The following is a 26,917-nucleotide window of genomic DNA, read 5'->3' on the forward strand; positions in this document are numbered from 1 at the left end:
ATCTGCACTTGGATCAACCCACGGGTGTTGAGGAGATGTAGGGAAGGACACGAGAGCGGCGCTGCTGGTATCGGATGCGTCACTTGTCAAAATGTGCCTATTAATTTAAGACAGAAGACTGTTTATTAATCCCCACACATGGGAAATGTGGTTGTTACAGTAGCATTTGTAACATACAAGCAGGGCTCCAGACTGGTCTGCCTTATTGGGGGCATTTTGCCCCTAGATTTTGATAGTAGTAAATTAAATTTTTTATCTACTTGCGCATGTGCAACCAGTAAAATTGCCATTTTTTTTGTTACACTGGTGAAACATGAAGGAGCGACTTAATGAATCTTGAATCTGTCAGTAAGTGGTGAGCGCCCCTAAATTTTCTCGTTGCGCTCCTAAAATTTTCGGTCGGGCGCCACCGTCCTCTTAGTAAAAAAAGTTAGTTTAGCCCTGACAAGGTAAAGAAGTAGAAGAATATGCAAATATAGTGATATAAAAACGATATCAGACTAACATAGTTATGTACTAAAATGTTTCAGGAATGTATGTACAGTTTTTTACAAGAATAGAAAAATAATTCATAAAACAATGTCGTTACAGACAAAGAAACATTATTAAAGGAACAAAGAGGAGTTTTGGGAAGCGAAGTGTTTTCACACTACATTTCCCATGAGCCTCCACGTGCCAAGAATTTACATTGATCAAGAATGAAAATCAGAGGTTCGAAGACGATCAGAAACCGTCATAGTTCTGACCAAACCGGCGATTTGGCGCTGTTATTCCCATGACCCGCCGGGCAGCGTCAGCGAAACCGAAAGTAGGAAAATGCTGGGCGAGTTGACCACTAAATAATAATAACAAAATAACTTCCACATTAATATGAGACTTTTTTATAACCAAAAAAAAAAAACTCCTCGTTGTCCCTTTAATAATCTGTGAAACATCTCAATAAAGGTTTTGCATTTTGAATAAAACTTGACAATGTCACTGCAGAGTAGTGCATTAAAATGTCCTTTAATTCAGCCCTCGAGCTACTAGTGTAGCAGACTGTGAGTTTTAGAGCGCAGTGTGGTGTCCGCCCTCAGTTTATTGATAATTAGTCATGAGCAAACCCCGACAATTAAAGGTTATTCCTTCCTTAGTCACTTGGAAAAAGATCACAGACCATAAACGGCTCATGCGTGATGCACATGTTTTTAGATGAGAGAGGGAGCTGTTTGTGTTTCTGTTTGTGTGTCTGTCTCACATAAAAAATGCACATAAATAGAAAGCACATCAACAGAAGAACTGGGGGGAACCCTATTGTTCTTTCGTGGAAAAAGGAATTTCAAAGAACAAGCACTCACCCATCCATGCACACACACACACATATATATAACACACTCACATGCACACACACTAAGGCACACCGGCTCCTTATCCAATCCCTCCACTAATTCCCCCTTGGTAGAAGGTGTTCATTGTTTCTCTTTCATTCTAATCTCTCCCTCTCCTTTTTTTAAAATCCATATTAGATTCTCTTTGAGTTGGCCACAATCAGAGGCACTGGAGCAGAGCATCACCCTGCTAATGCTCTTTGTCTCCCCAGATTTGTCACTTAGCATGGAGAGTACACCTTTGTCATGGAGCAGGGTGGGAGAGAGGCAGACTCTCACTTGGGGCAATTGTTTCTTGTCACAGGCCATCTTAACCCCCCCTCCCCACCACCACCACCACCACCACCACCAACCCCCTTAAGCAAATCAGCTTTGCTCTGGATTAGAGCCCTATCATAGCTCTGTCAGATCTCAGCAGCCTGCCTTAAACGGCTAAAACAAACAGATCCTTAAAGTGAGAATTGAGTGGATATGCAGATTCAGATTTTATTTTATTTATTTAAAAGTTCCCATGTTGTCTTTACCTGTGGAAATCACCTTTTGATATGTTTGATATACACAACGGAGCGTCCAGTGGAGGTAGAAACTGTGAGCATCCTGTTCTATCATCATACAGTCATAACGACAACACCATGATACTTTATAACACTTTATAACCTGTATTCCTACATGTGTGTATTGTACCTGCCTTGTTTCTTCTCCCTCTTAATTTTTTATATATACAAAGTCACAGTTATCAACTGACAAGACAAAATCAAAGTCGATATCCACAAGGTGGCAAAGTAAAAATGAAAGGAACATTATGACACAATGACAGGACAATAGAAAGTGGAGAAAAAAAAGAAATAAAATATATATTAAAGGGACAACGAGGAGTTTTGGAAAGTGTTTTCACACTACATTTCCCATGAGCCTCCGCACGCACGGTGAAATTCTTGAACCGGCACAAGACGGACGAAAGCGGAAATGCCAAGAATGTTTTCATTGATCAAGAATGAAAGTCGGAGGTTCGAAGACGATCAGATACCGTCGTAGTTCCGACCATAAACGGCGATTTGCCGGCGTTATTTCCATGACCCGGCAGCGTCAGCGAAAGCGAAAGTAGGAAATCCATTAACAAGTGTAGGTAACGTAGATTCATCCACATTAATATGAGACTTTTTTATAACCAAATACAAACTCATCATTGTCCCTTTAATAATAAAAATGAACAAATAAAATACATGTACATACATACAAAATACATTATGCAATAATCGGAGATACAGAGAGAGTGGGTTTTGACTTTTACAAAGACCCTCACCTCTGTTTTTCATGCCCGTCAAAATTCATACGTGTACACAACATAGATTTTATTGGACACACACACACACACACACACACCTGCACCGAGGTGAATCCACCACCCTGATATCTGAACTCCTGCTTCACACAGAGGGAGTAATCAATCCCAGATAGAGCAGCAGCAGGGGTGTGTGTGAGTGTGAGTGTGTGTGTGTGTTGGTGTTATTGGGCATTTTTAGGCCTTAACGATGGTCAGAGATGGTGAAATGGCAGGAAAAGTGATGAGCAGGCACTTCATAGAGCAGGAATGAACTCCAGCTATAATCCCGTGGACCTATCTCTCTTTCTCTCTCTCTCTCCTCCCCCTTCCTCATTTCCTCCATCTTTCTCCCCCTCTTCCCTCATGACTCCGTTATTCTCTCTCTCTTTGCTGTCCACCTCTCTGTCTTTCATTTCTCCCTCTCCCTTCCTCTCCCTCTCTCTTGACCACCCCCTTTCTGTCCCTTTCTCTTTCTCCGGCAGAAGAAGTGCAGAGCCAGGGCTTTTGCCTGCTGGTAATTTATTTTCCCATTAGCCCCCTGTCTGAAGTGCATGCTCTGGGTCTGAGTGTGTGTGTGTGTGTGTGTGTGGGGCACCGAGGGCCACCCAAAAGAAAGACCCGGAGAGTTGAAGAGAGGAGGGCACCCTGGACACACTGATAAGACGAGAGAGAGAGAGAGAGAGAGAGAGAGAGAGAGAGAGAGAGAGAGGGAGTGGGGGAGGCAGGGCAGAAATGAAGGGAGAAAGAAAGGACATGTGATACCGGCTTGGTGTCCATCTAAGCAGTTTTTTAAAAAACTGGTTATGAGGAATGATGATGGAGACTGATTAGAAAAAAGCTTGATGGAAAGTGTTAAAATGATTAATTGATTAATCCTTCCACTGGGACATTGACAAAAAATTGGAATCAATTGTCTTTTAATCCAATAAAAAAAGCCCAAATGTTGCTGTTTCCTGCTTCCTAATATTGAGAATTGGCTACTTTTTGGGGTTTTTGAACTGTTGGTTCGACAAAACAAACACGGTTCTTTCACTATTTTCACCATTTTTGACTTTGATTAATTAGTTTAACTATAAAGTTGCAGGCCCAGTGGATACACAGGTTACTGTTACTGTTCCTGTTATATCTTATTTCTCACCCTAAAGAGGTTTATATTTCAAGATACTTTGGACATTGCGCCCCGTGTGATTTGCAGTGACAGTACAACTAACACAATATAAAACAAACAGTGACATGGAACAACGTTGCAGTGTACAGCACCAACCAACTCGATAAGAACAATCCTAAACGGAGTAAAAATAGAAAGAGTATATAGAAGTGAAACCTGTCGTCAATTTAAAAGGCCAACATTTGAATTTTTAAAAAAAAGAAAAGAAACAAGAGCAGTGTGCAAGTTGGTTGCATAAATTGCACATGGAACAAAGGAATAGCTACAGTACAGCCCGATGTAAACAGTAAGGAGATTGTACTCTGCAGTTGATTCATTGCAAGAAATACTCGAGGACAAAATGCAGAGTTTACCTCCTCAACAGCTGCTAGGGAAGACAGTGAGACTGAGCAGCATCAGTAAAAGCTTCGTAAAGCTGTCGGTGTTCAACATCCCGTGCAGCTACAGCAATGCTCTATCAGATTCCTCTCTGTCTGATATATAAACATATTAAATAATGACTTAAACACAGACTTTCACTTTACATCAGCGGTGACCTCAGTGGGGAGGTGAGGGAGGTGAGGGGGAGGGCAGCTGCTCCCGGTTGGTTGGTTGGTGTAGAGGTGATGGCTTTTATATCTCAGAGCCGAGGTTTCTTTAATGTTGCTGATCCTCAGAAATATTGCAGCCATCCAGTTAGTGTGTGTGTGTGTGTGTGTGTGTGTGTGTGTGTGTGGGGGGGGGCTCTGTGTTGCAAGCTAGCAGTAGGTTACTCTCCCCAGTTAAACGCCTCTCCTCTTAGTTAGGATTAGGCCTTTTTAAGGGCTGGTTGGTTTGTGACTCTGCTCCTTTCATCTGCTGCCATCAGAGGCAACTCTGCATTAAAGGCATTCCTCTCTCTCTTTCTCTCTTTCTCTCTCTCTCTCACTCTCACTCTCTCTCTCTCTCTCTCTCTCTCTCTCTCTCTCTCTCTCTCTCTCTCTCTCTCTCTCTCTCTCTCTCTCTCTTTTTCTTGCTCTCTAGATTGACCCCCATCCCTCTCTTCTCCATTTTACACACACACACACACACTGTGCATTTGATGTTTTTTTTAAGGGTATAAATCAGTTTGTTTTAGAAAATAACTTGTGAGTCGGAGGTGACGCTGAAAACCAGATGCGGTCGTTTTCATGTTTTAGTCTCAGGTCAGAGGTCAAATTTTAGCCACAAAAATGGCAACAGCTCCATCTTCCTTCCTTTTTTCCCCCGCACAATCTGTTTATTGGTTATTTACAAATAGGACAAATAAACGTAACAGTAACAAGGATAAGAACAGTACAAGACCAAAAAAACGAACCAAGAGACGACAAAAACCACAACTAAAGAACAAAACCCAAGACGAAGACTTAATACATAAGGACACATAACCACATCAAGTCCTGTCTTTAAACTCTCTGTATTTACTCTTGCCGAGATGTGAAACCTAATGTGAGTTTAGTTTCTGGCACATCATTTGTTGTTGTTATTGTTTGTAACTGTAGTTAACGTGGCTCCTGGCTGCACCTCAGTCAGTCCGTCAGTCCGTCCCTCCTCATTGTTACAGAAAAATGACTACGTGTCTGGAGTTGAGTCATCCTGAACTATATTCATTTAACTTTAACACACACACACACACTGTGCTGTAATTTACTGTCCCTGCTCTCCTCCACTGTTTGTCCTTCTTTTTTCCCACCATTTTGCTGAGGTTTAAGTTCAGTATGATCCACTAGGTCCAAACTTTTTGCAAAGAGGGCCAGATTTGGTGAAGTGAAAATGTGTGGGGGCCGACCATTCAGCCTGACATCCTTTGAACCATTAACATTAAATGCAAATTGCAAATTGCAAATTATTGCAAATGGCATTCTTTTCATTTCTTTACATAAAATATAAATAAATTTAAACAAGTTTTACCAAAATCACTCTACTTTTCATTTAAAGACCACGTAAAATGAAGAAAAAGTCTGTCTGGAAAAAAAAAAAAAACTTTCATGAAGCTTAAACATATCTAGGTTCATCTGAAACATTGCATATTATATTTTATATTACATTATATTATAGAAATGGGCTGGAAGTACAAGGTCAAGGGTTGCACGACTAGAGTGTGGCCACAGGTGCTGCCATCATCGGGTGAAATATAAAATAGCTTTTGTACGTGTTTTTTTGTTTTTTTTTGTGGTTATTTTATGACGGAGGCTGCGGGCCGGTGGGAATTTGAACACGGGCCACAACTGGCCCCCGGGCCGGACTTTGGACATGCCTGCACTCGGTGCTTCTAGTGAAGGGAAATGCTGTGGTGGTCTTTTTTTTTTTCTCCACATGTGTGTGTGTGTGTGTTGGAGACTTTGTGAGTGCGCACAATATGTCATAATAATACACACTAAAGCCATTTGCACAGTTCATTCCATTATTATCACCATTGTTATTGTAATTCACATAACTGCAGTGATAGTATTGCATGCCTTTTTATGTCCATTGTTGCCTTTTTAAAATACACACACATACACACACACACTGCTTGGGGAAAAAAAATAAATCCTCACATATAATAGCAGATGAATAAATTGGTCTTAATCTGTGTGTGTGTGTGTGTGTGTGTGTCTATAGTGCGGTATTCATAGGTGGTATGTAAAAAGGCTCGTCTTATCAGTTATCAGGGGAGGCCAAATTGACACAGAGGAATCACTCCATTGTGTGTGGGTTTCAAAGAGAGATGTGAGCACATTGGATGTCTCCATTTCCAATAACTGTGACCTTGAGGCGAGAGGAATAGCACCGTGCTCCCCCACCACACACACACACACACACACACACACACACACACACCCTCCAATCTGCTGACTGCTGAATTCAACCCGAGCCAGCTGATTTTGGGCGTCGGGGCGCAGGGCTAATCGGTGCTACCTCAGGGTTATTCTATAGGGTAAATTGAGTTTAGCTTTGATTTTTTTTTTTTTTTTTCTCAAACCGTGTGAATAGAAATTACAATGACCTGTGTACAGTTTAGAGGGTGTGTGTGTAATATTTATAGCCCTGCTGTGTTTCTGTATATTATCCACTATGCAAGTCTGATCGCTTTTCCGCTGTGTTGCTAACCCTCCTCTCCTCCATGTGCGTTTGTTTACAACGAACCCGGCGAAAAATCAAAACATGGAGCGGCGGATAACGTTATATAACATATGCAATGCTACGACGTGTGTAATTGTGTAGTCTTAACCGTCATAAACAAAAGATTGCCAGTTTGTGTTGTGGTGCTGCAGAGACAAGAGCTGGGACAGCATTGCGACGACCGACTGAGTAACTACACTGATGTTGCAAGGTTGGTTTTCAGCCGTGAGACGCCAGGTAGAAGGCAGAGAGCCTCCGTTCTCACTCGTAACAAGTCACAAGTCACAAGTCACAAGTCATGTAGTTTAAGTTATCTATCACAACTATCACAATTAATCTGGAGCTCTTTAATTTAGGTAAATATGTAGCATAGCCACAGGAGAAATCCTGCTTAGTTCCTCTTTAAGGTTGAGGTTTTGATTCAGTGAGTTTACACAGACTCGAGTATCTCGGATATGATCGGATTTTTGAGTATCCCCCTTTTTTCTTTTTCCTTTATAAAGTATATTTTTGGGGCTTTTTTCGCCTTTAATCGAAAGCACAGTCAAGAGAAAGACAGGAAGTGGGAGGCAGAGAGAGAGGGGGAATGACACGCAGCAAAGGGCCACCTGAGTCGGGATTGGATAAAGCAAGGACTATAGCGATTTAAGAAACCAGGATTGGCCAGTATCCCAGTTTCTGACAATTACATCTCATTTGAGCAGGCGCAGTCAAAGCAAAAAACACCACAAGCGCCTCTGCAAGTAAGACGCAATTGTCAGAAAGCGAGATACTGGTATTTATTATGTAAACAGGGATATGAATAACCAGGTTCTCTATCATGTTCATGTAAACGCAAGTATCCCAAATATGATCATAACCGGGATATTGCTCATAAGTCCATGTAAACGCACCGATAGATTTATGTTTCACACGTTTCATACCAACACAGAAAAACTATGTATGTATCTGATCAATAGTCGCCATCGTTAACTTCCCCCGATGTTACACTGTTAAAAAATACATGAAGTAGCAGCACTCGGAGTGAAACTGACCTCCGCTTGTCCCCTTCTCCCCCTCCGGTTTGGGATTGTTTTGTTTAGTGGCAGCAGGCTTAAGTCAGATAACCATCTGCTTGATGTGGAACCAGTGATTCATCACTTATCATCGTCATCGTCGTCAGCGTTGTGATACCAGAACCATGTTTTTATCTTTTATCTTCCCCCAACTACGTAGCCTACTAAACATCACTACACTCACTCACTTAGGGCGGCTACTGACAACTGGGCTGTATCCTTCACACCACCAGCACAAACTGAACACAAGAGGCAAAATTTTAATATATATGAACATAGGTGCATCCCAATTAATTAGAATATCATGGAAAAGTCAAATTACAGTAATTCAAGTCAAATAGCCCCAACCAAGTATTGAGTGCATATACGGACATACTTTCCAAAAGGACATTTCCATATTAAAAAATGCATTTTTTTTTAAATAGGTTGTTTGTAATATTCATTTTTTGAGACACTGAAGTTTAGGTCTTCATTAAATGTAAGATATAATCATTACAATTAAGAGAAATTGGATAAATAAGGACCTGAAATGTTTCATTCTGTGAGTAATGGATCTATATAATGTATTAGTTTCACTTTTTTGAATTGAATTAGTGACATGATAAATCGGAAAATCATGGAAAAGTTTATTTGAGATGCACCTGTGTATATATATATATAGTTTTACTTCCTCATATCTAAACATTGTCATTTTAGGAATAGATGATAATTTAGATGTGTGACTTGTGGCTATTAAAAGTAGTAGTAGTAGTAGTGATCTGGATCAATACAGAACAATCGACCCCGTTTGTTAAAATTAGAAACCAATTGACTGGTGGTGACCTGTGTTAAAAAGCCATTAGCTGATTGATGTGAGTGTGTGTGTGTGTGGAGTGGGCACTTAATTCTTTTTGTTCATCATGTGCTATCACTGCCCAACTGTCAGTGTGTGTGTGTGTGTGTGTGTGTGTGTGTCAGACCAGGTCTATACAAAGAAGCCAGGTCTCCTTTTAGCACTCAGTCTAATTAATCCATCTCTGGGTGACAAAAGGATCCGACCCCTCCCTCCCTCCTTCCCTCCTTCCCCTCCGGCCCGTCCCGTTGGCATTTTGGGGGCAGAGGGATTCAGCAGGACCCCCGGGCACCCCTCCTGCCCTGACCCCTGCCCCCCCACCAGGGGAGCATCTGTGGATCGATTCGGGGGCCAGCTGGCACCGGGGGAGAGAGGGGCAGGACTGGTACCCTAACACACACACTAACACACACTAACACACACACATACACTAACACACACTATATGCTTCAATACAAACTACGGATAGACCGATAATCGGCATGGCGGATAATATCGACCGATTTTCGGCATTTTTTCGATGATTGGTTTAAAATAAATGTATTTTTTAAACTCTTAGCTAAGTAACAATGTCCCGCCCACTCAATGAAGATCTGTGTTGGAGTTTAAGTATCATTCTGCAAAAATTTTACATGTTTTTAATCACAGATTTTCACAGCGTACAAAAAAGAAACAAACAGTTTACTATATTAAGTCTAATCCTATTCCCAGGTGTGTTATTCTAAATTGTGACACTGAATACCGGTTCTAAATATCAGATATCGCTTTCCTCGAATACTAATAAATGGTATCGGCCCTGAAAATAAACATATCGGTCGGGTCAGTCCCTAATAGAAACACTCCCATCTTACACTATATACAAGTTTACAAGTTTAGTTCAGTTTATTCGATTAGCATTTAACCCACTCCCTTCCCCTCAACAAATGAGATTTACTTCCAGTATAAACAAAATACAGTGCGGGATGAAGCTAATCGAAAAGGTGTAGGCTGAAACTTGTTCTTGTTTTGCCTGTACCCTGTTTTACAAAAGAAAAGAAGAGAAAACATCTTCAACGAGTTAAATTCTTAAACTACATGGTGGTTACACCACAAGTCTCCAGAACAAACAAACATTCAGCTTTTCATCTTACAAAACAAAAGTCAGTTTTACTCTTCATCATACTTGATTTGTATGTTTTGTAGTACTAAAATGAAAGTCATTAATCGTGCTTGTATATTTATAATAAACTATAAACAGGGTAACTGAAGGCAGGTAGCAGGTCGCAGGTTTGATTCCTTGTATCCATTGATGCTCTTGTGACTCGTGTGTGTGTGTGTGTGTGTGTGTGTGTGTGTGTGTGTGTGTGTGTGTGTGTGTGTGTGTGTGTGTGTGTGTGTGTGTGTGTGTGTGTGTGTGTGTGTGTGTGTGTGTGTGTGTGTGTGTGTGTGGCACAAAGCTGGTAGTTCCAGTTGGTGTGTAATGAAACGCTGCAGTTGTACTGAGATGCAGCTAGGAGGCAGCATGTAGCCGTTACCCCTCCCTCCTCCTTTCTATTTCTGTTTCTATTTCTATCTCTTTTCTTTCCTCCCAGTGTGTCCCCTCAACACACACACAGACACACACATGCACACACACACACAGGTATTTAGCCATTCTCTGGGCTCAGAAAGAGAGAGCATATTGATAGTCCTATTCTCTCTGTAATAAATTAAACTTCTGTATTGTCCTTTCTTTTCATTTTACACATTGTCACAACCTCCCAGTCACCCTAATCCTGACTTCCCCTCCCTCCCCTCCTCCTCCTCCTCCTCACCTTCTCTCTCTCTCTCTCACACACACACACACACACACACATGCACACACACATTGATTGACAAGTAGCATCCGGGGAAATAGAGCAGATTTCCATTGTTTGCTGGCCCTACTCAAATCTGTTGAAACGGTTATTCCATTCTTTCGCCAGGGTATTTGCATATCCTTAAGTATTTCCTATTTTTCGAGACCCCCTCTCCCTCCATCCCTCCCTCCATCCCTCTCCCCCCCCTTTCCTCCCCGTCCTCCCTTTTTGCTAAATCCCCTCTTCTTAAGTGTTTGGTGCATTTGGCAAATTCATTCATAAAGTATCTACATGCGTTATTAGCTTAGTATAATAGCCAGGGTGTAATCTGCAGAGAGATAAGAGGTGGAGAGGGAGAGTTTTTTTTTTTTGTGCTTCTTCTTCTTCTTCCTCTTCTTCTTGTGATGGGCTGAGAAGAAGAGGTTAGCAGCGGGGCGATGATACGTCATTATGTTCCACAGCCAAAGCGACAAGTCTCAAATGTCAGCACGAAATGTCAAGTGGCCTCGCTATAGACGCTCGGTCGGCCGTTTTTTTTTTTTTTTCTTTTTTCCCCCTCTGTAGTTTTTTATTTAATTATTGGTCCGAGCAAGAAGCGAGGTGGGAAAGAGGAGGCCGAGATGGAAGGATACAGGGGTTTGATGAGCTGTACAGTGGGATGTGGCAGAAACGAAACGGATAAAGGTTAGAGGAAAAACAGATTCTGATCATCATCTTTAAGAGCAGGTTTATAAGTTGTATTACTTGGTGCCAAATGCACCTGCACATCAGCTCCTGTGGAAGAGGAGGTGAGTGTGTCTGGGATCCAAACCATCAACCGATCATTAGCCATTAGCCACGTTTACATGTGCATTTTTTCTAAACTCTGATTGGAAATTTCAACTTCACTGTTTTCATGGACGCAAAATAAAGTGATCCGATTAAAACGTGTCTGTGAAATCTGTTGAATACGGTAGAAGAAGAAGCTTTTCCTTCGTGTATCCTCTGATCAAAATGCATCTATATATCGTGTGCTGCAAACGTTACTTTTGTTTCTGGTTCTCTATTAAAGCAGAAGTAGCGATCCGGTCGTTTTGGCTAACTTCCTGTCAGCCGATGGAGTTAGCAGTCCCCGCCCTCGTCCCTACGTCACCACATTCAGGCGCATCCCTTGGCTGCACACACAGAGAGGGCCGCCCCTTTATGCCGTTCTCTCTCCTCATTGGATAAAGGTTGTAGGATACAAGGAAAGTTTTCTCCTCGGCTTACAGCAGAGCAGAGTGACTGACAGACCCATGTTTCAGACCAAACACTCTATATAAGTGATTGCTGTCGGAAGATATAACTATTTAAGACTTATATTAACACAAATATTCCGCTTACTTCTGCTTTAATTAAAGCTGCAATCACAGCAGTTTATCTGCTACATGGATCTTGATCCAGAAAATCGACTGGCATAAACCACACATCTTGATCGGAGAGGAATTTCTTTTCAAATGAGCCCGTTCGTTCGGATTAAAATTTGTCCAATCGACGTGTTTACATGACACAATTTTATTCAGATCGGCATTAATTCCTATTATTTGTGTCAATTTGTGTAAACGTGACTATTGACTAGATTGTGTTTGTGTTTTTACTGCACCTTCTGATTATGAAGACACAGTGCATCATGGGAAAGTGTAAGTGACAGTGGGACACTTTACTTTAATAACAATCAATGCCAGTACAGTTTTTTATAATAGTTGCAAACAATGTGAATTGAAGTCACCACACACACAACACAACACAACACACACGTTCACACTCCCACGGCCGACCCATTCAGTTCTATTTCCTATTTGGAGCTTACATAGTTTCTCACAATATTACCAATAGCTTTACCACTCTGTACTGATAATAACTCTGTGTGTGTGTGTGTGTGTGTGTGTGTGTGTGTGTGTGTGTGTGTGTGTGTGTCTCCATCTGTGTGTGTGTGTGTGTGGATGAATACCCTGCGGTCCTCAGCGATAAGGCTGAGATTGAGTTTTCCCCACAGAGCCAAAGCCTCCGAGATGTGTGTGTGTGTGTATTTGTGTGTGAAGACATCAGGAAACAGGCAACGTAAAGAGCTTGTATCGCTTTATCTACCATACACACACACACACACACAAACCAAGAGTGTATATGTATATGTATATGTGCTCTCAAACTGGTGTTGTGTGAAAGAGAGCTAGCTGCTCCGCTTTGTTCGGCATTGTGCGCACGAGAGGATGAAACCTCGGGGCTCGATTCACAGCTGAGACAAGAAGGTATTTTTCTGAGCTATAATAATAACACAACTCTGTGTGTGTGTGTGTGTGTGTGTACAGTCATATGTGCTGTTTTTAGACATCCATACAATGAAACGGAGACAAAAGCAGAGAGAGACCAAGAGGAATCGGACACAGATTCAAAAGGAAGAGAGCCTGTGTGTGTGTGCATGTGTGTGTGCGTTTCCGCTGCCTGCTGCTTTCATTCCACATGGCCTCGTGTGAAGAGACACGTGTGAACCGGTGTCTGTCTGATCCTCGCGCTGGATTTGGTTCTGACATCTTCTCTCTTCTCTTCTCTTCTCTTCCTCCTCACATGCAAATGAAAAACACAGATCACTTATAAACCAGGGGGGGAAACAAACGCGTGTGTGTGTTTTCCCCATCACAGACACAGAATCGGTAGCAAACAGAGGAGGCAGAACAGAGGAGAGAGACAGAGAGAGAGAGAGAGAATGAGAGGGACATGGGATGGCAGTGGTATCAACACAGCAAGGAGGTGAACCAGTCTGCTATCCACTGACAGCGTGGTGCTTCCAATAGTCGCACTAACAGCAGACAAAACCCATCAGTTTGTGTTGGAGGTAGACAAAAGCGTCCCCCGACTGTTTAGTTTCCATATCTAGCAGTCAGTGACAAGGCTTAGGCTTTCTGGGCAGCTCTTTTTTTTTTTTCTCCACACACTGTCCTCTGGTAAGCAGTTTGCATGCATTGCATTCGTACACACACACACATACACACGCTCGCTCTCGTAGGGCCGCTGTCACCGACTCTTATCATCCAGTCTGTGGCATATTCCCAATTTCCAATTTGACTGCTAGCCCCCGACCCAGGGCCACATCTCTGAGAGGGAAGAGCAGCAGAAATAGCTTCAGCATGGACCTTTTTGATAGGAAATATCAGGAGGGATGTTTTTTTTTTCTTCTTTTTTTTCTTTTTTTTTTACAAGCAAAACATTCACAATGAAGAGTGCACAAGGATGCTGGTTCTGAATTTACTAACCAGCAGTGACCAAAACATGCCATTTACTGTATTTATCTGGATGTTGCAATCACAGTCGCAGTAGTAGAGATGAAAAGTTTGACTCCAGGCTTGTTGGTTGTTGTGTTATTTGCTGAACCCTGGAGTCCATGTTCCTTAAAGGAGGGTGGAAAATAGTGAACAGGAGTCAGAATCTGAAATGTTTTTATTGCCAAGAGCAGTAAAGGTCACTTTACAGCACAAAGAACATGACGTGGTGTCAGGTGCAGACATGAAAAGTACAAAAAATAGTGAAAAGTTGCGATAAAATAACATAAATAAAAATATTCTGGTGCAAAAAATGTGCATATACTGTATTATATACAATTTTGGATTTAAATAAAATGGAATAAAGATAGATATATACAGAATACAGAAAAGTGATTGTGCAGACACAGGGTTCCTATGCACGTATGGGATTTGATTTTATACCTTTCCAGGTCTGGAAAAGTATGGAAAATGGAAACTATTGTATGAAAATATATTTACCTTAATACTTATCTGGGTTTGGTCTTACTGAAGTTATTAGCTACACTCTCCTGGAAATTATTTGGTGACATAATGGCATACAAATTCAGATTAACGAAAACAAACGATTAATTGCATAATTTATTTACATGATACACATCTAATTACTCAAATTACTCAATTTTTTTTTACCAAGAAGTCTGGAAAAAGTATGGAAATTTTGAAATTTCAAATGTGTAGGAGGAACCCTGTGCAGATTGTTATATTTGTGCAGAGTGACTGTCTGTAGGTTGGGGGTCATCTTGGGGGGGGATTGGGGCATTGTTCATTGTAAACCACACCTGTAAGTCTTACAGAATATCCTGACATTAAATTAAAACGGCATCTTTTCCCATAGTTTTTTATGTTTGATTCACGCAAAGTGTCAATATTATGATCAGTCAGTTGAGTAGAAATCTAAATCTAAATGTGCTTCGTCTCCCTTCTCTCCCTTCTCTCTCTCTATAGGAGTCTCCATCGGGGCGGAGGAAGGCCTTGGCCACCAGCAGCATTAACATGAAACAGTACGCCAGTCCCATGCCCACGCAGACGGACGTCAAGCTCAAATTCAAGCCGCTGTCCAAGAAGGTGGTGTCGGCCACGCTGCAGTTCTCGCTCTCCTGCATCTTCCTCCGTGAGGGAAAAGCCACGTAAGAGACAGATTCTTTTCCGATTCCTCAACAGCTAGATATATTGAAAGGCACTCGTGTTTAGGGAGGGGTACCTTTCGCATTTGAATCGATACGGTATTGATACTCGGTACCTGGGAACCAATACCGGTACCAATCGGTACCTGTTTTCCGTACTTTTTGTGTGTGTGGTAATTAAAAAAAATTTAAAATAAAAATGTCTAAAATTTTAATATTTACCTCCTAACAACATCACAACTCCTCAGCCTTTAAGAGTATTTTATGTTTTAGGGATGGGCAATGATTTTAATATAATGGAATAGTCATTCAATTAAAAAAATGTCCGTTTATACTGTGGGAAAAGGAGAAACATGGAGAGACTCCTACAGCCATCAGAAAGCTCTGTGTGAAACTTTGTGAAATAAAAAAAACAACTGAAACTGCTGCAAACTCTGCAACATGTGGACTTCACGTTTTGACGAGAGGAGAGGGGGAGACTTCATCCTCGTTTACATGTGCTCTCATTACGTGACGAGGACATGACGGACCGCTTCGGTACGGATTGTCACAACAGGCCGTTCTTCATTGTTAAATGACGGACGGCTGTTTTTCAGGTAGTGATTTAAAACGACGGGCTGGTGCTACCGCTTCTCCGCGTCTCATTTCAGAGAGAGAGAGAGAGTGAGAGAGAGAGAAGGGGGGCGGGCGCAAGTGTGCAGGGCTCATGCAGACTGCACTCTTGCTGACGCACGACGAAGGTGCGTTCAGGTACCAAAATGTGGTACCGATTGACTTTATGTGAATCGATACTCGGTACTTTGGTGGGAATTCGGTCGGTACCAAAAAAGTACCGAATTTCGGTACCCATCCCTACTCGTGTTGACGCGTGCTGCTGTAATAATAATAATTGCCATGAAAGACGCTGCTTCATTCACACAGACTGTTTCTACATCGACACTCACTCTTTTTGTCAGTAGCTCTTTCCTCACACATTCCTCTTTGATATCTCAAACCCACAGTCTCAATCACGGTGGTTTGCCATTTGTTATTCATTCTCATTTGATAGCAGCAACTTTCATTTAGAGACAGAGACACACACACACACACAAACACACACTCAAAGACCAGACACACTAAGAGAGTGGAGCAACAAGGCCTTTGTTGTGGCGCGGACGGCGGGTCGATGGCGCGTAACCCTTGTTAACCCTTCGGGGAATGATGTCGACCACACACAAACAAACTCCATCACACCAGTTCAAATGAGCCCGTGGGCCTGGGAAACACCAAACACAAAGAACAGAGAGGAGAATACAGCGCTTATGATGGAGCCGCGGTATCGAGGGACTGCGTTGGGGGTGGGGGTGGGGGTGGGGGTGTACACAAGCCTACATAAAATACAAGAAATAATGTGGAAATTGATGCATCTGTGAACAAAGTGATGGCGGAGAAGAGACAGACACAAAGGGCGACGGAGGAGAGTCGAGGTCTCGGGTGTTTATGGAGGTTCAGTTTCAGAGATGGAGAACGACTTCTAGATGTCGTCACCTGTTTAACTGAGAGATTTACAGCTGCATTGAAAATACAGTCCTGATTCATTACTCTTTATCCCTCTTTTGTTTATTTATTTATTTATTTTTTAGATTAGAGGACAACGCATATTAATAGACATTGTACAAATATAAATATGCCAGATTATAGCCATGGTCTGTAGTCCCCAGGTAAGTAAGTAACATTTTATTTATATAGCACTTCTCACAGGGAAGACCCACAAAGTGCTTCACAAGATACATAGAAAATACAACCATCACACCATTAGTATACAAAAGTAGCAGCACATTTGAAGAAGTACAGCGACACAATACAAACACCCCCAGGCTTATTCAAATGGCTGCCTAAACAGATACGTTTTTAACTCTTTTTTTTAAAAGTGTCGGCAGAAGAAGCGACTCTTAACTCAAAAGGGAGACAGTTCCACCGTTTTGGGGCAACGGACTGAAAGGCTCTGTCACCTCTGGTTTTTAGTCTGCTGTGTGGAAAACGCAGATCGCAGTGACCTCACAGGATGGTAAAAAGAGAGGAGATCTGCTAAATATGGAGGGACTTGACTGTTGAGGGCTCTGTATAGAGGATTTTGTATTAGATCCTGAAATTTACCGGCAGCCAGTGCAGGGTTGCTAAGACGGGAGTGAAGTTAGAGAATTTGTGGGATCTGGACAGAAGTCGGGCGGCAGCGTTTTGAATTAACTGAAGGCGGTCTAGTGAGGAGATGAAGGCATGAAGGTAGGTTGTTGTAATAGTAAAAAAAAACACACATGAGAAATACATAGAAGAACCATGGAAGACCAATACAATGATTTACACTAAGAGGGACAGAATACTGACTTAACCAAGAACATACACACACAAGTACAATAAAACAAAACAAAGAAAACAAAAGTACCTCCGGTGCAGCACATATCGAAATGGAAAGTGACGATAACAAGAAAATAAAAGAGAAAAAACAAAGAAAAGAAAACTTTTTTGCTCACTTGACTTTAAAAAATTGAACATGCACATGCCCTCTGATGTCTGACGTCCACCCAAAAAGAGAAAAAAAAAACATGTGTTTGCCCTGAGTCAGCACAATACGCCACATAACAGAAATACATGGTGCATGGTGCATTGGTGCATCTCTATCTGGTGGTTGTTCATCTATTTAGGTTATAACATGTAGTATATAGACCTGGCCTTGTTCTTTTAAATCATCATACCTGTATATCTTATGTCTTTGTGTGTTTTAAGTGCTGTCCCTACCTGTGTCTTCTGATCCAGTGACGAGGACATGCAGAGCCTGGCCAGCCTGATGAGCATGAAACAGGCCGATATCGGCAATCTGGACGACTTTGAGGAGGAGAACGAGGAGGACGAGGAGAACAGGGTCAACCAGGAGGAGAAGGCTGCAAAGATCACAGGTAAAAACGCAGCACAAAGCACTTTTTCTTCTTATTTCTTTAAACGTATGGTTTTGTAGGATCACAGGTCACACACGCTGCTGCTTTGCTGGCATCAGCCAATCAGCATCATGACAGTTGTGTGTTCATTATTAGGTGTTTTCAGTTAAAGGAGAATTCCGGCCATTTTTGACCCCTAAATCGTTTTCCTGATGGTCAGCCAGTGTTGGGGGGGAGCAAAGAACATGACTAATATTGATGCAGGCAAAAATACAAAAACAAAAAAAAAACGGTGGAGCAGTGCAGTGGTAATGTCCAAAAATATCTCTGACCGTTTATTTTTGTAAAGAAATCATCACAACAAGGAAAAAGGGTTTGTTTCTGTGGTGGGGAGAGCAGGTGCTCTGTGATCGGATAGTAATGTCTTTCCAGGACGTTTCAGAGTTAGGCTGTCTGAGGTGAGTGATTACATGCAAAAACACAAAGTTTATACTGTTTATACTGTACACTATATGAGTTCAGTGGTGTCTCGTAAGGATTTGAGTCATGTACCATAGATATTTGATTGTTTTTTGAGTGTTTGTTGTGGTTGAAAGAATTGCCCCCATAGTTTAGCGTTGTCGCTATCCCTAGCGCTGTCTAGCCATGGTGTAACTCCGGTTTTTAGTCGCGTTTTTTGCTCCTCCCAACACTGGGTGACCATCAGGACAACGATTTAGGGGTCAAAAATGGTCGGAATTCTCCTTTAAGTTGTATGTAAATATCACATCCTGTATAATTGACCTCGGGGACCAGCGTGTCCAACCCTCCCATACCAGAATAACCAGGGCCCAGGCTTCACGTGGGGCATCAACTTTGCTTCCTTGTTGATATTTTTCCCCTCTAACTTTCTGCTGCTGTGAGTGGACCCGTGTGTGTGTGTGTGTGTGTGTGTGTGTGTGTGTGTGTGTGTGTGTGTGTGTGTGTGTGTGTGTGTGTGTGTGTGTGTGTGTGTGTGTGTGTGTGTGTGTGTGTGTGTGTGTGTGTGTGTGTGTGTGTGTGTGTGTGTGTGTGTGTGTGTGTGTGTGTGTGTGTGTGTGTGTGTGTGTGTGTGTGTGTGTGCTTGCAAACGTGCGAAGGAGTGAACATTTGTAAATTCATGAGCTTCATTTCACAACGTTGAGTCCGCTTCAGGTTGTCTTCTGCTGCCTACGCTCTACTCCTCCACCATCAACCCCATTTTATTTGCTTTCTTCTCCTCCTCCCCGTGCCGGTGGACTGGTGGACTGACGGTGGCTCAGCTCGCTCCATACATACATACATACATACATACATATATACATATTACATACATATACATACATGTTGAGGATTCATTCTGTGGCTTAATGTATGGGCCGCGCCGCTTCCTACTTTGCTTAATCCAACTTTAGCGCCATCTCTTCATGTTAAGCTTCATGCTTTCTCTCCCCTCTGTTCCCCCTTCCCCTGCTTCTTTGTCTCATTTATATGTATATGCATCGAGCGCCTACAGCGATTCCACTTGCGTGCGTCTCTGAATCAAAGGACCTGGCCGAGCTGCCAAAAACTTCCTCCTATCGCCTCCCCTCCCTCCCTCCCTCCCTCTCTCCCCTCTGGATGCTACCTGGCCGCCGAGGCGCCAGCACTAACACTGATCTAACCAACACATACTGTACAACGCTGCAAAACATGTTGTTTTCCTTTTTATCTTTCATATGAAATATGTAAAGAATAAAAAGAGAATGTTTTACGCCTTTTAAAAAGATGTGTTGTACACCTCCCATGGAAATATATTTGTGTGTGTGTATTTCAATAATGAACAGTATGTGTGTGAATGAGTGTTGGATGTTCTTCAGTGCTACATACAAAATATCTAGGGATGCACCATAACTATCGCTACAGATGATTTTTGTCGATTACTAGAGCCAATTATAATTAGCCAATATAATAATTTGATTTTGCTCATTTTCAGTCACAATTTTATTGTGTTAAGTCAGAGGCAGAGATATAGTGTTAAATTCATCTTTACTCACTACATCTTAGCCTTTCTTAACCTCTAGGTGTGTATATAAACTATTAACCTTCGTCTTTTTTTAGCTTTCTGCTTCCATCTCTTGTGTTAGGGTCAGTTCCGAGTCTTAAATCAGCTGTAAAACACACTATAAACAATTATTTATCATCCCATTTGTTTCTCATCTCTTGGTTACATTGTTAGACTTCCTTATCCATGAAAAGGTTGGTTTTGCACTTATGATTTCAGTTTTAACTCTCATTATTGTTCTTATCGTTATAACCGGGTCAAAATTGACCCTAACACCAGAAATGTCATAATTTTAACAATTTGTTTTTTGTTTTATTTTGTTTAAATAGAGGTTCCTGACAAAGTCAAAAAGACTTGATGCAATAAACAAATTTAAACGGGTCAGTGGCGACCCTCACACAAGAGAAGGGTTAAAAATGTTATCAGCATTGGTTATTATAAGAAGCAGATAGTTATCGGTTATCGGTATCGGTCGGGGGAATAAAAAAGTTATTGTGCATCCTTAGAAAAAACAGAGTAACACAATACTAGAAAATTATGATTTTTAAAGATAAGTTGTGTGTTTTTCAACCTTCATCTGTTTGTATAAACTGATACAGATAGCAACAAGTTAGCTGTGTTAGAAATATCTGTCCACTAATATCAATGTTGTGTTAGTGAGCGACAAAGTTTAACACAAACCAAGATCCAAACTGATATACTGTGTATTTATGTACACATAGGAGATAATGTATGTATGTATGTCTGTGTGTGTGTTGATATTCTCGATGGGGTGTGTTATTTTGCCTTGTTCACTGCTATTCTTCCTTCCTCCCTTCCTGTATGGCCCTGTCGTTTACAGAGATAGTAAACCAGTTGAATGCCCTCAGCTGCTTACATGATGATGATGATGATGATGATGATGATGATGATGATGAAGGTGGTGTCCTTAAGCGAGCACGCAAAGCAACCGCTAAGCCTGCCGCTTCCTCCCAAGGTCTTTTTTCACCTTTCTTTCACCTCCTGTTTTTTTTTTTTTTTTTTTACTTTTTTTTCTGACTCTCATCGTCTCGTGAACATTGTGCCACCTCTCCTCCTCCTCCTCCTCCTCTTCCTCCTCTTCCCCCTCCTGCCTTTTCATTACCACCATTTCTATCCATATATTTATTTTTCTTAATCCCTTTCTTCTCCAGCTCTCCTCTTTTTGTTTCTCCTTGGCTCAAATCCACCCCCACCCCCACCTCCTCTACCCCTCCCCACCTCTCCCTCCCCTTCCCTCCCTTTCCCGAGCCTCGTTGACACTGGTATTGTGATCGTGTTGTGGTCATGTGGTTTGGTGTTACAGTTTATTTTGGTTCATGTTGTGATGTGCCGTACAAAGGTGTCGTGAACACATCAGTCAGTGTTCATCCTTTTGGTTCCTATTCTTTTTTTCTTTTTTTTTGATGGTGTGATGATCTTCTCCTTCATTTTTACTGCAATTGGAGGTGAACCAAACCAGACCAAAAAGGGGATCCAAATAAAAAGGAGGACAAAAGTTGTGTTGCTTTGTTTTCAAATTGGGATTAAATGTATTTGTTTTGTTTTTTTTAATGGATGAGTGCGTTTCAATCAGTGTTGTTTTTTGGAGGGTTTTATGATGTGGCCTCGAGCTGGAGAGACGCTGAGAAGTTAGATAGAGTCAGGTTGGGACAGTGCAAAGTTTTCACTCAAAACTACATTGAGGAGAATATGAGATAAGCACTCATCAATTAACTCTAATCTTGTAATAAAATCTGCATACTCATTGTTACTCTTTGTAATTCACAACAAACCTCAGACTTCAAGGGATAGTTCAACATTTTGACAAATTGGCCCATTGCCATAATCCCTAAAGTCATAGCAGTAGGTTCATTACCTTTAATTGTCGGTGCAAGCTATTTTTAGAACGGCGGAGCAGAGCCGCGAGCTGCTCAGAGCTACGCTATACGGAGGCTAATGGGATTTCTTGGTTTCCCTCATCAAACTCATCAAATACACAATCCAACAACTCCAAAACGCTCTGGTGGACAAGTTGTGACCTGCACATTCACCACGCTATGAGATAATAACTGAACGTTACCAGACAGAGTTGTTTTAGAGGTAAATACAGAGACTACTTGCCGAAAAACTGCCCCAGATGGGAATGCGCATCAGCAGTTTTGCATGAATTTCCCTGTCTGTCTGGTAACGTTCTGTTATTATCTCATAGCGTTGTGAATGTGCAGGTCACAACTTGTCCACCAGAGCATTTTGGAGTTGTTGGATTGTGTATTTGATGAGGGAAACCAAGAAATCCCATGAGCCTCCGTAGCGTAGCTCTGAGCAGCTCACGGCTCTGCTCCGCCGTTCTAAAACAAGCTTGCACCGACAATTAAAGGTAAGGAACCTACTGCTATGACTATAGGGATTATGGCAATGGGCCAATTTGCCAAAATGTTGAACTATCCCTTTAATTAAAATGCGAAACGTCAGATTTGACTATCTAACTTATGGGATTCTGAGGTTTCTCTACTTGTGCCTCCCAAGTTTTCTGCTTGCACAACACACTCACTACACACACACACACACACATGCACTTGTCGTGGCCTAAAACGGGTCTTGAATGTTGTCGGTAAGAGGCGAGGAGAAAGTGCTGTAGCGCTTATCAGGCGCCGCCACTTCACATAGCCACACTACATATAGACCAAAGGACCGGCATGCACACAGAGACTCTGTCGTCGCGCTCAGCAGCACTTCTTGGCATCTACCTCACACACATTTACACTCTTTTCAGAACTGACCCCCACACACTGGCAGCGTGCGATTGAGCTACAGTGAGGATGATGAAGATAAAGTGGACAAGGCTTAGCTCTCCTCTCGCAGACAGCATCTCCATAGCAACTCCGTGCTGCCTTCGCTGTCTCCCACAGTAACCCTCCATACCAACACACAGGGTTTTTTTTTTTCCCCAGAATGCCACTGTTGCGTATATGCATTGCAGTTGGCTGAGGTGGAAAAGTTTAGGCAGCGCTCCCCAGCAAAGACTGAGTGGTCTTCATGTTTGTGGTTCACTCCAAAGTGCAGTGTGATTTTTTTTGTGTGGTATATTTTGGGGTTTGTATTGTTTTCATTCTTTTTCTTTGTGGGGAAATGTGTTGTTTTTGTTGTTGATGTTTTTGGTGTTTGTTTTTGACTCTTTGCTATTGTCGCACATCTTTGTGACTTGACGTTTGAATCTGTGGCGACAGAGCTGATCAACAAGCTGAACTTCCTGGAGGACGAGGATCAGGACGCGCTTCCCGCCATGAGCAGCAACCCCTTCGACGACCCCGAGGACGACCTCCATCCCAACCACCTCAACCCCTTCGGTGATCCCGACGACGACGGTATGTATAGATAGATAGATTGTCTTTATTGTCATTGAAAAAAGAATTCCAACGAAATTCACGTTGCTTCTCCGCTGTGATATCACACAACACACACAATAAATACAAAACATAAAACCTATAAAAACATCATGAAATATTAGTATAAAAGCATATGGGAACATTAGTCCACACACAAAAAAAAGAGATATTGCATATTGCCCGCTGGGGATTGCACAACCCATTGTTGCCGCAATCCCCAGCGGGCAATATGCAATATCTCTTTTTATATAATATATAGATAATGAGCGAAATATCATTCTAGGGTGAACTATCCCTTTAACTAAAACTAAGACTAGCAGTGAAAAAATAATTTTGTAAACTGAAATAAAAATAAAAATGACAATTTTTCCAAAAACGAGAACTAAAAAAACTACAATGAACAACGCAAAACTAACTAAAACTAAACTGAACTGCAGATAACATGAGATTAGTTTTAGTTTTCTTAGATACATGTCTAAAGCTGCAGGAAGAAAACACCACAGCTCAATATGGGTAGATAAGAGTGAATGTAACGTGATGAGGACTGATGGGAACATTTATGGGATGCAAAAGAGAAAAATCCTACAAATTTGGAAGTTCATCTTCAGAGGTCTCACAGAGGCTTTCTCCTAAAACCTGAAAAACTAAGACTAAATAAAAACTAAACTAAAACTGCTTCATCACTTGTTTAACTAAAACTTAACTGAAATAAAAAAGCGAACTGAATAAAAATAAAAACGAATGAAAATTTTCAAACTATAATAACCTTTGTATGTGTGCATGTGTGTGTTCGGCCTCATGTTGCTTTTTGGAGGATGGATATTGTCATTGTTGTAACCCGCCACTAAAAAAGTTAAGGTTTGTTTTCAGAGTGTCATTGGAATTTGAAGTTTGGACCCACACGCATGTTGTGAATGTGTGTAGTCATGTGTAACTACAGCAGCAGCCGGGCTCCAGCGCTTCAGTCCGATAGCTAAAACCAATATTTTTGTCTGGCCACCTGAGTAGCCAGGTGTATTAATGTGGATTGTTTGTTTTTGAATGACACGCTCTCCCACACCGCAGCTTGTTTAAGTTGTCTTTAATCTGAAGTTCAGCGTTTTTTTTTACTTTATGTTCAGCCACAACAATAATCTTTTTAAACCAGAATTGAAATTTTACATAGTTTTATTGGTTTTTATTTGTTTTAGGGATGATACGCTTGCTGCCGTAGCTGTGTGTAGGCATGCATGTGTGTCAGGTGTGAAGTTTGATACAACAACTGTTGACATGAGCAAACATAAAACAGTCCACAGGTTCACTTGTGGATCATGTTTTTATGAAGAAACACAATAGGAAAAGGCAAATCAGGCAAGACAGTCACATTTATTTTGATGCCCAGCTCTCGATCCAACGGTTATAGGATTATATTTGACTCATTGTGGCTGTTTTAGTTCAGTATCGTGTGTGTTTTACATCCATGCGCTTCTCTCTCTCTCTCTCTCCTCCCGTTCACACAGAGCGTCTTCCTGCTCAGCCGGTCTTACGGAAGCGAGTAGACGACGATCCCTTCTACGACCACGACACCTCGAATCCGTTCAACGAGCCGGATGACCCCGAGGAGGCTCTTACACCGGGGAACCCCTTCGAGGAGCCGGACCAGGACCAGGACCAGGACCAGGACCTAGACCAGGACCTGGACCTGGACCCCCAGCCGGACCCAGAGCCCCCGAAGCCCCGGCAGAGGAAAGGCGTCCGGCCCGTCGACATGAGCAAATACCTGTACGCCGACATGGCTCGCAACGAGGAGGAGGAGCTTGATGAGTAAGACTTTTATTTAATTTTCTTAAATATTTTTTGCCTTTATAGGATAGTATAGGTGAGGCAGAGAGAGGGCGAATGACATGCAGTAAAGGGCCGCCCAATGCAGGATTCGAACCGGGGCCGACTGCCATGGGGCGCCTTCTCTACCCACTGCACCACACGACGGCCCAGACTTTTATTTCTTAATTACGTCGTATCGAATCCCGACTCGGCGGCCCTTTGCTGCATGTCATTGCCCCTTTTCTCTGCCTCCCCATTTCCTGTCTCTCTCGACTACGCTATCAATTAAAGGGATACTTCACCCAAAATCGATAATTCACCAATCATCTACTCACCGTCATGCCAAGGAAGCGTTTGGAGAACTTTCAGAGTCATCAAAACGCTTAAGAAGTTCCAGGGGGGGTCCGGCTGGCTGGTGATGGGTTTTCATATAATGGCGGCGGATAGAGTTCACTTTTGAATCATCCAAAACACACACTATGAAACATCCAGATACCTCCATACTGCTCGTCTGTACTGACCCAAGTGTCCTGAAGCCGCCACATGAAAAAGTTGTCTGGAAAAATAAATTTGATCTCTGTTTTTATCCTTGTTGTAGTAGTAGCTCCCAGTGGCTCTGTTGATGTTTGTGCACATGCGCGAAATTTGCTGCGAGATGTTCGTTCGTCGCTGTAAACCATTGGATGTTTGATGTAAACACAGAAGAACATCTTGCAGCAAATCTCATACATCCACTGGGAGCTACTGCTACAACAAGGCTAAAGACAGAGATCACATTATTTTTTTACAAACAACTTTTTCATGTGGCGGCTTCAGGACACTTGGGTCAGTACAGACGAGCAGTATGGAGGTATCTGGATGTTTCATAGTGTGTGTTTTGGATGATTCAAAAGTGAACTCTATCCGCCGCCATTATATGAAAACCCGTTGCCAGCCGGACCCCCCCTGGAACTCCTAAAGCGTTTTGATGACTCTGAAAGTTCTCCAAACCCTTCCTTGACATGACTGTGAATAGAAAATTGGTGAATTATCGGGTTATTATTGGGTGAAGTATTCCTTTTAAAGGCAAAAAGCCTCAAAAATATACTTAAAAAAACATCAAAAACAAACAATACAGTGACTAAAGAGGTCACTGTGGAGCTACAATATTTCCAGACTTTCATAAATCTCAGGTTTCATCCTGTTGTATTTTTTCAACTTTAACTTTCTCAACTTTCACCTGTAGTTGGTGCCATATAAAGACGCCTGAAGCAACTTCCTACACGTGTCCAGTGCATTAAACACTTCTCTCTCTCTCTGTGTGTGTGTGTGGGATGTTAAACTGTTTGCTATAGAGGGAGTCAGACAAACACAGAGCAGCTCCCTGACGTGGTTTCTACTAGTGGCCTGTACTCGAAGGATCCAGACTGTCTAGTTCAGTTACTGTTGGCTGTTGGCAGGCCGAGTCCTCTAAGACCCCTTCTCCTTCTCCTTCTCCTTCTGCTTCTCCTTCTTCTCCCCCCCGCGCCTCCTTCTCCTTCTCCATCAAGTCAGAGTGACGAGGCAGCTCTTTCAACAGGAACAAGGGCCCTGTTGTTTCACTGCATTCTTTAACCTTGTCTCCCTCCTTTCCCTCCTCGTCGTTGCCTCCCCCCCTACCTCCCTCCCTCCCTCCCTCTCTCGTATCAAT

General features: G+C 42.1%; 1 protein-coding gene across 3 annotated transcripts in view; it reads left to right on the top strand.

The window, feature by feature from the left end:
- The window catches only part of ehbp1 (EH domain binding protein 1), a 190,547-nt gene that overhangs the window by 38,691 nt on the left and 124,939 nt on the right, over window positions 1-26,917 (top strand). For all 3 annotated transcript variants that reach the window (XM_083988753.1, XM_083988754.1, XM_083988755.1), the window contains exons 6-9: window positions 14,928-15,109; window positions 17,900-18,039; window positions 23,287-23,424; window positions 24,945-25,248. In XM_083988753.1, the coding sequence (XP_083844879.1) occupies window positions 14,928-15,109; window positions 17,900-18,039; window positions 23,287-23,424; window positions 24,945-25,248 (764 nt within the window). The remainder of the gene's footprint in view (window positions 1-14,927; window positions 15,110-17,899; window positions 18,040-23,286; window positions 23,425-24,944; window positions 25,249-26,917) is intronic.

This window comes from Trachurus trachurus (genome assembly GCF_905171665.1).
Source record: "Trachurus trachurus genome assembly, chromosome: 15".
Classification (NCBI taxonomy): domain Eukaryota; kingdom Metazoa; phylum Chordata; class Actinopteri; order Carangiformes; family Carangidae; genus Trachurus; species Trachurus trachurus.